This window comes from Diospyros lotus, chromosome 8, assembly GCF_014633365.1.
Source record: "Diospyros lotus cultivar Yz01 chromosome 8, ASM1463336v1, whole genome shotgun sequence".
Taxonomy (NCBI): domain Eukaryota; kingdom Viridiplantae; phylum Streptophyta; class Magnoliopsida; order Ericales; family Ebenaceae; genus Diospyros; species Diospyros lotus.
Genome location: NC_068345.1, coordinates 23262113 through 23271377, shown reverse-complemented (window position 1 = coordinate 23271377; position 9265 = coordinate 23262113). Strand labels below are relative to the sequence as shown.

Here is a 9265-nt window from a genome sequence, read left to right as displayed (position 1 = left end):
TTCGAGAGAAATTTATCAGTCACTCCGTAAGTGCTATTCGGAAGTCATTCTCCCAATTGTGCAGGAAATCTTATCAGGAGATTATAAATCCCACAAAATTTAGGTTACGTTCTCTTTATTTTTTAATTTTCAGTTTTGAGTTTTGAATTCATTTTCAGTTTTTTGTTTTGATAGTCTATTTTTAAAAATTGAAAACGCGTTCTCTTTTAAATTTTGAAAATATTTTTTTAATAATATTTTATTCAATAAATTTGATTATTCAGTAAATAAAAATATTTAATGTTAATATATTATTAAAAAATATATAAATTTTAAAGTTAATGAATTTTATAATTTTTTTTCTATTATAATAATAAAATATAAATAAATAAATAAATAAATGTGTTTTGAGTTTAAAGTTTGTTTTGGATGAAAATACTCAAAATAACTTTTTGTTGTTTTGAGTTTTCTTTATAATTTTTATTTTTGTTTTTAAAAACAGTAAAGAGAACGCGTTTTCATTATTTTAAAAAATTAAAAATAAAAAAGACTTAAAAACAACAAAGAAAAGGCAACTTTAATTTCTGTAGAATATTCACGTGAGAACGTGAAAAAAAAGGAGTTAATTCTACTTTTGATTTCAATTGAAAAGAGAGTCCGTAGATTATGGCTACATGTGGTCCAATCAACCCAACTTTCTTTCCAGGAAAGTGCCTTCACATATTTATGAAACAAGGGTAAGTTACCTCAATCTGCAAGGTTGTCCCATTTTATCTTTGGCTTACGGTGTACATTACGCTTACGCTTATAAGGACTAATTTGAATCGACCCAAAATATTAAGGGTTTGCAATCACATGTATTAAGCTTACTTACGCTCAGGAAGAGAATTTCAAAGGTAAATTTATAGTTTAAAGAATGGCGAGAATTGCTTTTAGGACATAAATTGAGTGATTGGACAAACGATATATCGGTGTTTATCTGATGGGTCGTGAATTCGATTCTTTTTTTACATAGTGAGATAAAATCTCACAGTTACAATTTATCTTTACTGACGTAATCGAAAATATGAGTAATGAAGATCACGCAAGAACAATAATTTCAAATAGTGAGAATTCTGAGAACCTAATTTTAAAGCCTTTAAACATTCTTCACATTTGATAAACAAAATAGAAATACTTTTAATATTCACGAAATAATAGAGTTTTTGTATGATTTTATAATTTTAGTTATATTTTTCTTTTTATCACTATTTTATAAATATTAAAAATTTTAATATAACAAAAATATTCTCGTATATTTTCTCTCTCTTATCCTATTTAAAAAATTAGTTAAAATTTAACTATCTATTGATCTCTCTCTCCCTACTTGGATGACGATTAACCACCACTGAACTAGAAAGAGAATGAGATTAACAAATTGTCCAATTTTGTCTAGAAAAAAAATATAAAAATATTTTTATTGTATTAATAATTTTAGTAATGATAAGAGAAAACTTGTAGTCGAAGTTGTGAAGTCAAGAAAGTTAATTGTAATCTTTAAATATGAAGTGCCCAATCAGGAATGCAAAGGGTAATTAAGTTCTAATGATATGATGGAATTGAGATCATAAATGCTATATGAAGATTAATTAAATTGGTAAAACCCTCAAGAGAAAAAAACAATGAATAATTGAAGATCGAGGAACTGATTTTCCCATCTAATGGTCTTCAACACGTAAGTGAGGGAATGATCGATTGTGATTTGGAAACAATCTGTCAAGTCAATGGAAAAAGAAAATAAATTATACTCAATATCAATCAAAAGTCGTATATACATCAATGTTCCGACTCTGTTTTCAAACTCCAATTTTGTATTCCCCGGCAACGTGCTATGGCTTCTTTCCTATATGTTATGTACCATGTCATTATTTTACATATTTCTTTATATAATTAATTAATCTAAAATAACCGGACAGGATTTGATAGAAGAAAGAAAATTACGACAAATAAACGACATTTGTACTTTCTTCCAAGCATAAATGCTGTGCGTTCGGACGACACTTGCGAAGAAGCCAAACGCTAATTGAGTAGTACAGTAAGATAGCCCGTGCCTGCGGTCAACTTCTGGGCCTAGCTATTAATTATTGTAGCCCTTAATATTTTTTCCTAAACTCATTGATTATATATCTATATCCATATTATCACAAGGTTCCCCAAACTCCATTGATCAGAGCAAAGTTTTGTTATCAAGAGCAATGCGAAAGAGTAATAGGGAATGCTTTCTGGCTTTGCTCCGATGTTCATGGCTTCTCTTGGCCTTTCAAGCAAGTTCAACCTTAGCCGAGAGGTCTACCTATATTGTCCACATGGACAAGTCCCTGATGCCCAAGGCTTTCTCTAGCCATCTCCATTGGTACGCTTCCACCATTGATTCCATAAAGCCCACGGGCCCTGCTATGTCAAATGCTCGTTCTTCCAAGCCAAGCCTTCTCTATACTTACGACAATGCATTCCATGGCTTCAGTGCCGTTCTCTCAGAAGATGAGCTCGAGACGCTGAAGAAGTCCCCGGGCTTCGTCTCGTCGTACATCGACCGGGAAGTGAAGGTTGACACCACCCACACCTTCGAATTTCTCTCCCTCAATCCCGCCACTGGACTATGGCCTGCATCCGATTACGGCAGGGATGTTATTGTCGGTGTCATCGACACCGGAGTGTGGCCGGAGAGTGCCAGCTTCAAGGACGATGGGATGACCCAAATTCCCAAGAAATGGAAAGGGATTTGCCAGGAAGGACAAGAATTCAATTCTTCCTTGTGTAATTTGAAGCTCATAGGAGCTAGATACTTCAACAAGGGGGTAATAGCTGCCAAACCCAACATTACGATCAGTATGAACTCGGCGAGGGACACTCAGGGCCATGGCACGCACACTGCTTCGACTGTAGCCGGAAACTATGTCGATGGAGCCTCATTCTTCGGCTACGCTTTGGGAACCGCAAGAGGGGTAGCCCCGCGAGCTAGGCTGGCCATGTACAAGGTTCTTTGGAACGAAGGACGCTACGCTTCGGATGTTCTCGCCGGCATGGACCAGGCAGTGGCTGATGGCGTCGATGTCATATCGATTTCCATGGGCTTCGATAACGTTCCTCTTTATGAGGATCCCATTGGCATAGCATCATTCGGAGCCATGGAGAAGCGAGTAGTCGTTTCTTCCTCAGCAGGAAACGATGGTCCAGACCTCGGCCTCTTGCATAATGGCATTCCATGGGTCCTTACTGTGGCAGCCGGCTCCGTCGACCGGTGGTTCGCCGGGACAGTGACGTTAGGAAATGGGTTAACCATCAAAGGATGGAGCATGTTTCCAGCCAGAGCTTTGGTACGAAATCAGCCTCTCCTCTACAACAAGTCTCTGTCTGCTTGCAATTCTGTTCAACGATTATCTGAAGCTCCGGATTCCATTGTCATATGTGATAACGTCGAGTTTTTCGACATACAAATCCATGTTATTGCCCAGTCAGGCAAGCCCGCAGCCATCTTCATCTCCAATGATTCAGACGTATTCCGCACCAGAACTTTCCCCTTTCCCGGGGCTGTAATTACAGTAAAGGACGCACCTGAATTACTTAAATACGCCGAGACTGCGACCGAACCAACAGCCAGCATCACATTCCAACAGACGTTTGTGGGCATAGAGCCTGCACCGACAGTTGCCAGCTATACTTCAAGAGGCCCTGCACCGAGCTATCCCGGTATCTTGAAGCCAGATGTGATGGCCCCTGGCACTTTAATTCTGGCCGCTTGGAGTCCACAAGTGCCCGCATCAATAATTGCTCCAAATATAATATTGTCCTCCGATTACAACGTGATCTCAGGCACGTCCATGTCTTGCCCTCATGCTTCTGGGATTGCAGCGCTGCTCAAAGGGGCGCACCCGGAATGGAGCCCCGCCGCCATTCGATCTGCCATGATGACCACGGCGAACCCATTTGATAACACTGGTAAGCCTATTCTGGACATTTACTTCGGGTTTGAAGCCGCCACGCCACTGGCTATGGGGGCTGGCGAGATTGATCCCAACAAGGCGCTTGATCCCGGCCTCGTATACGATGCTACTCCACAAGACTACGTGAATCTCCTCTGCTCCATGAACTTCACTGCTAGCCAAATCATGACCATAACCAGATCGAGCAATAACCGCTGCGCCAACGCTTCATCGGATCTTAATTACCCTTCCTTCATTGCCCTGTACACGAAAAAAATGACGAGGATTCAGACATTTCAGAGGACTGTGACGAATGTTGGAGGTGGTGCGGTTGTTTACAGGGCAGCAGTGAGAGCGCCAAAGGGCTCTAAAGTGACGGTGTCGCCAGAAACATTGGTGTTCAGCAAAAGGTATGAGCAGCAAAGGTATTCTTTGACGATACGTTATAAGGGTGACAAGAAGAATTCAGTGACGTCCGGGACGCTGGTTTGGATTGAAGAGAATGGAAACCACACAGTGAGGAGTCCTATTGTTGTGTCACCCATAATGAACGTTTGGTGAAGATAAATCTTGCAAGAAAAATGATATCTGTCATCTCTGCATAGAAAATAAGATTTTATTATTTCCACCTTAATCTAAAAGGATCTTTTGCCAAAATAATGCTTCAAGTATTTTTGCCTTGCCTTGCCTTGCTCGCATGAATTAAAAGGGAATTGGGAATGGTCCAATATGAAACCTAATCACCCTGCATTTAGTTCATTTTCTAGGAAAAAAATTTATTTGGTTCAAGATTAAAGAGAGAAGCAAAAATTATAGCTAACCCCTCTTAAACACCCCCCCCCCACCCCCCCCCCCCCCCCCCCCGCCCCCCCAAAAAAAAGAAAAAAGGAAAAAAGGCTCTCTTTTTCTTAGGCTGCACTCAAGCAATAAGTCAATACCATTACTTATCTCTATCAGACGGAGCCAAGAAAGACAACAAGCAATAGTGATTGAGCGAGAAAAGCGATCGAGAAGGACAAGCGACCTTAGCAACGATCCTATGGAGGCACGGAGCAAGTGAGAGCGAGAGACAGGCAATCGACAGTGAGCAATAGCGAGAGGGAGAGGGAGAGAAGGGTAGGAGGGTGGCCAGCTGGGTGCTTGAGTGAGAGAGAGGGTTTCTAAATTTATTATGGGCCTAAGTCTAGGCCAAAATTAATGATGGGCCAAGCCCTTCATTCGCCCAATACTAGCTCCACCCCTGGACCTAACCTAGTAATACTAGATTTTACAAAGAGTCAAAAACCTAATAATCCCTTGCTACAAGAAGAACACTAGCCTGTAGGTAGCCAACAACTGCTCAAGCAATTAGTGAGTCAACGCAATATATGAAATGATTTACAAAGCCTTTGGAAGTAGTAAATACAAAGAAGCAAGTGATGAACGGGAAGCTGTAACCCATTCAGTACACCAGTAACTTCAGATAACTCATTCTTTGATTTCTTGTGATCGTTGAGAGCTTGTAAGTGTCCTTAATGATTGTCTGTCCCTACAAAAGCTTATGAGATTTTTTTGTGACCATTTGGGGGAAGACGCGAGCCAAAGACCAGAATTTGAAAATCAAATCAGTCAAAGAGAGATTTGTCTCTCTTGTAAACAAAAACAGAAGTCACCACCAACTTTGCAGAAAGAGATAAATATATAATAGTCAAAGAAAATGAACTTTTCAAAATATTTTCGCACGCGTATTAAATGAAAATTAGATATTTTTTAGTAAAAGATGTGACAAGCTAAAAATTTGTCAATTTCTATTTACAATCAGCTAAAAATTTAAATATATGGATTAAGATTTACTTTATAGTTATATAATAGTGAAAACAAATTAAATATAAATACATGTTTCAGGAGCATTTCCCTACATAACTAGATATCAATCAATCAAATACATTATCCGAGCCCCTGATCACAACTCATACCCCGAAAATCTTTTCGATTAAGATTGCCCCACCTTGATGTTTTGCCTGGGATATGATTTTGATAATGAAAAATAATTGTATTTTGATAATGAAATTATTTTATTAATAGTTAGTGCTCCAATCTACTTTTATATATTTTATTAAGTATCAACATAAAAATTAATTTTATTAAACAAATCTAATGCCAAAATATTGAGCCAACTTCCTCTATTTATTTTCTAATTAATTTTTGATAATTAAAATAATATTTTGAATAAATATAAAAATTATAATATCGAATTATTTTAGATTAATTTATAAAATATTTTTGTATATAATGTATGTGTTTCGAAAAATATTATTTTTACTAAAATTATTTTTTCAATTAATTTTAAAATGCATAACAATTTTTTTTTAAAAAAAAAACGACTATTATGAATAGTAACCATGAACAGTATCGTGAACTTTGTTTTGACTGTTATGAACAATGTTTTTGACAGTTGTAAAATTTAACCATTAGAATTGTATCTCCAAACACCTATAAATATCTCCAAATTCAATTAGAAGAGATGCAAGGTGTACATTGTACATATCTAAAGTATCTACAAGCTTTTCAAACTCTCAAGTGAATTTTCAAGCATTTTAAAGCTCTCGAAGCTTCAACATTCACTCGTCAAAGAGTCACAAGGCAAAAAGAGAAAAACATTTCAAGTCTATTTTGAATTTCTGCATTGAGGTTACAAATTTATATTTAATTACCTTGAATATTTATATTTAATTATTTTATTTATTTCTCTATCACAAAAGCTTTACATTTATAGTGTATTAAATTACTTTCAAGCTTTGTATTTATTTTGAGGGATTTTGTATCTAAGAGATTAATTTCTTAGAGTTTATTTCTTATATAATCTCTTATATTTTCTAGTTTGTTGTCGGAGGGTCTACTTGTCATAGTAGGAGATTTGTAATTCCTAGCAAATTATGCTAGAGGGCCTCTCGATTGTGATAAGAGGGTTTTAGTGGATTGTTTGGGAGCTAAGATAGTGGATTAATTAGTCTTGCTTAAGCCGAACCACTACAAATTCTTGTGTCTATTTTTTTTGAATTTACCTTTACTTATTTTGTCTTGTTAACTTTATCACTTGCTTATTTTTCTAAAATCTCATTTATTTGCATCAAAATTTTATTTTCCAACAAAGAGGATTTCAAGTTCAATTAATTTTTTAAAATAACCCAATTCTTCCTCTCTTGGGTTGTGGTGCCATTGCTATACAATTATAACAATTGGAAAAAGATCCATTCATAGCATACTTTGCTAGCTCATCCCAACCTGAAGGTCAAAGCACTACTTGCCCACCTCTTTTTGATGGTACTAAGGATAACTATTGGAAAACAAGAATGCAAATTTATCTTATGTAGGACTCTAGCCTTATGCAAGTTATCAAGAAGGAAATCACATTGGTCGATCTGGAGAAAATAGAGACTTGGACAATGGAAGAAAGAAGAAACATAGAAATCAATGCAAAAGCAATGAATGCTCTGATATGTGCTCTTAGCCCAGAAGAATTCAACTGCATATCAACTTGCAAAACTACCAAAGAAATATAGGACAAGCTAGAGGTAACACATGAAGGAACAAAATATGTAAAGGAAACAAAAATTAATTTACTTGTTCATGATTATGAATTATTTTTTATGAAAAAAATAAATCTATAAAGGAAACATTTACTAGATTTAATGACATAGTTATGGGTTTAGAATCTCTAGGAAAAATTTATACAAATGGTGAGAAAGTAAGAAAAATATTGACAAGTCTACCTAGGGCTTGGGATCCTAAAGTTACAGCTATAACTGAAGTCAAAGACCTAGATACTTTATCCTTTGATAATTTATTAGCATCATTAATGACTCATAAAATTATGATGAAAAATAATGATATAGATGAGTCAAAGAAAAACAAAAATGTAGCAATTAAAGTAGAAAAAGAAGATCAAGATTCTCAAGATAGTGAAGCTGAGGATTTTTCTATGCTTGCTAGGAGATTTAGAAAGTTTATGAAAAGTAGTAGATTTAATAATAAAAAAAAACTTTAAGAAAAACAAAGAACAAGAAGAAGTTATTACTAACGAAGTTCGATGTTATAAGTGTAAAAAACTAGGTCATATAAGGATCGAATGTCCTTTATTGAAGAAGAAGGAAAGAAAATCAAAGAAGAAAGCATTAGAAGAAGAGGTAACACTCATGGCCAACCTGTGTCTCATGTCCAAAATAGAAGAAGAGGTAACCTCCCACTTTGTAATACCCTATATTTTTGTGAAGTTGCCATGTATTTTAAGTGAGATTAAAATAAAAAATATGCTTGAAATGCCAACAAGTGTTCGAATCAGCTGCAGGGAGTGCCCTGGAGCTTAGATACCTAAGAACAAAGGTATATTTTTGACGAGCGTCTCGAGGCGAGATTTATGACGCTGAAAGAAATCAAATCAGAGACGGTTTTTCGGTTAAGCTAAGTTATAGCCTAAAAAAGTCGAATAATGGTAAGGGGCTTCCGGGAAATCGTACATATCAAGTAATTTTGAGTTATTAATTTTTAGATTTTAAGTATCTCGATAAATTTGATGTTTGATGGTGTAATTGTAATTAGAGAATTATCTAAACAAAATAAGGATGAAATTAGGAGCTCATGTGGTAAAATATTAAAGTTGAGAACTTGAAATAAGGGCAAAAATGTCATTTGAAAGAAGTTTGGAGTATTAGCTTGGATTTTAAAAATTAAATCCATTCTAGTTTTGGATTTCAAAAGCCATTCAATTATAACTTTGAGTCTTTGAAGTCTATGGCATAGCTTGTGACAAGTGGCACCTTCTAATTGGTTAAAAGAATCTATAAATAAGGACATGGGGTTGTCAGCAAATCATTCCAAATGAGTTTGAGTTTTGAGAGGTTCTAAGGTGGGGATCTACTCTTGAGATAGGAGAGGGAATTCTGCAAGAAGAAGGGAAGAAAGCAGCGGAGAAGCGGGCGAAGAACGAGCCTCGTCGGAGTTGAGGGTCTTTGTCAGAGTTTGCCAAAATCAGTCAGAAAAAAGCAACCTAATTCCATTTTGTTTTTTGATAATCCTGTAGAGGGGGAAGAGAAGGTCGCGTAGGTTCAAACGGGGGTCGAATCGGAGTTAAAATGATGAAGTTATGGCCGAAAAACCAAAACGAGGTGAAACTATCCGAATCTGATAGGCTGCGCGTGAGTTACATGCGCCGGGAAGTGGCTACGCGTGAAGGCATGTGGCCCACCTTCCCAGGGCACGTAAGGGAGTGTGAGGGGCCCATTTTTCTTCAACTTTTCCAGTTTTATGCCTAATTTAATGCCCCTTAACCCTATGTAAAAATATTT

The 9265-nt window shown here is 36.3% G+C and overlaps 1 protein-coding gene across 1 annotated transcript; it reads left to right on the top strand.

Moving 5' to 3' along the window:
• Positions 1-2047: 2047 nt before the first annotated feature.
• Positions 2048-4601, top strand: LOC127808749 (subtilisin-like protease SBT3). The gene has a single exon (XM_052347335.1). The coding sequence runs from the start codon at positions 2214-2216 to the stop codon at positions 4500-4502; it is 2289 nt and encodes a 762-aa protein (XP_052203295.1). The 5' UTR covers positions 2048-2213; the 3' UTR covers positions 4503-4601.
• Positions 4602-9265: the final 4664 nt, after the last annotated feature.

What these genes read in the sequence shown, in the direction of transcription:
- LOC127808749 (XM_052347335.1), top strand. Translation starts at nt 2,214, where the DNA reads ATGCGAAAGAGTAATAGGGAATGCTTTCTGGCTTTGCTCCGATGTTCA.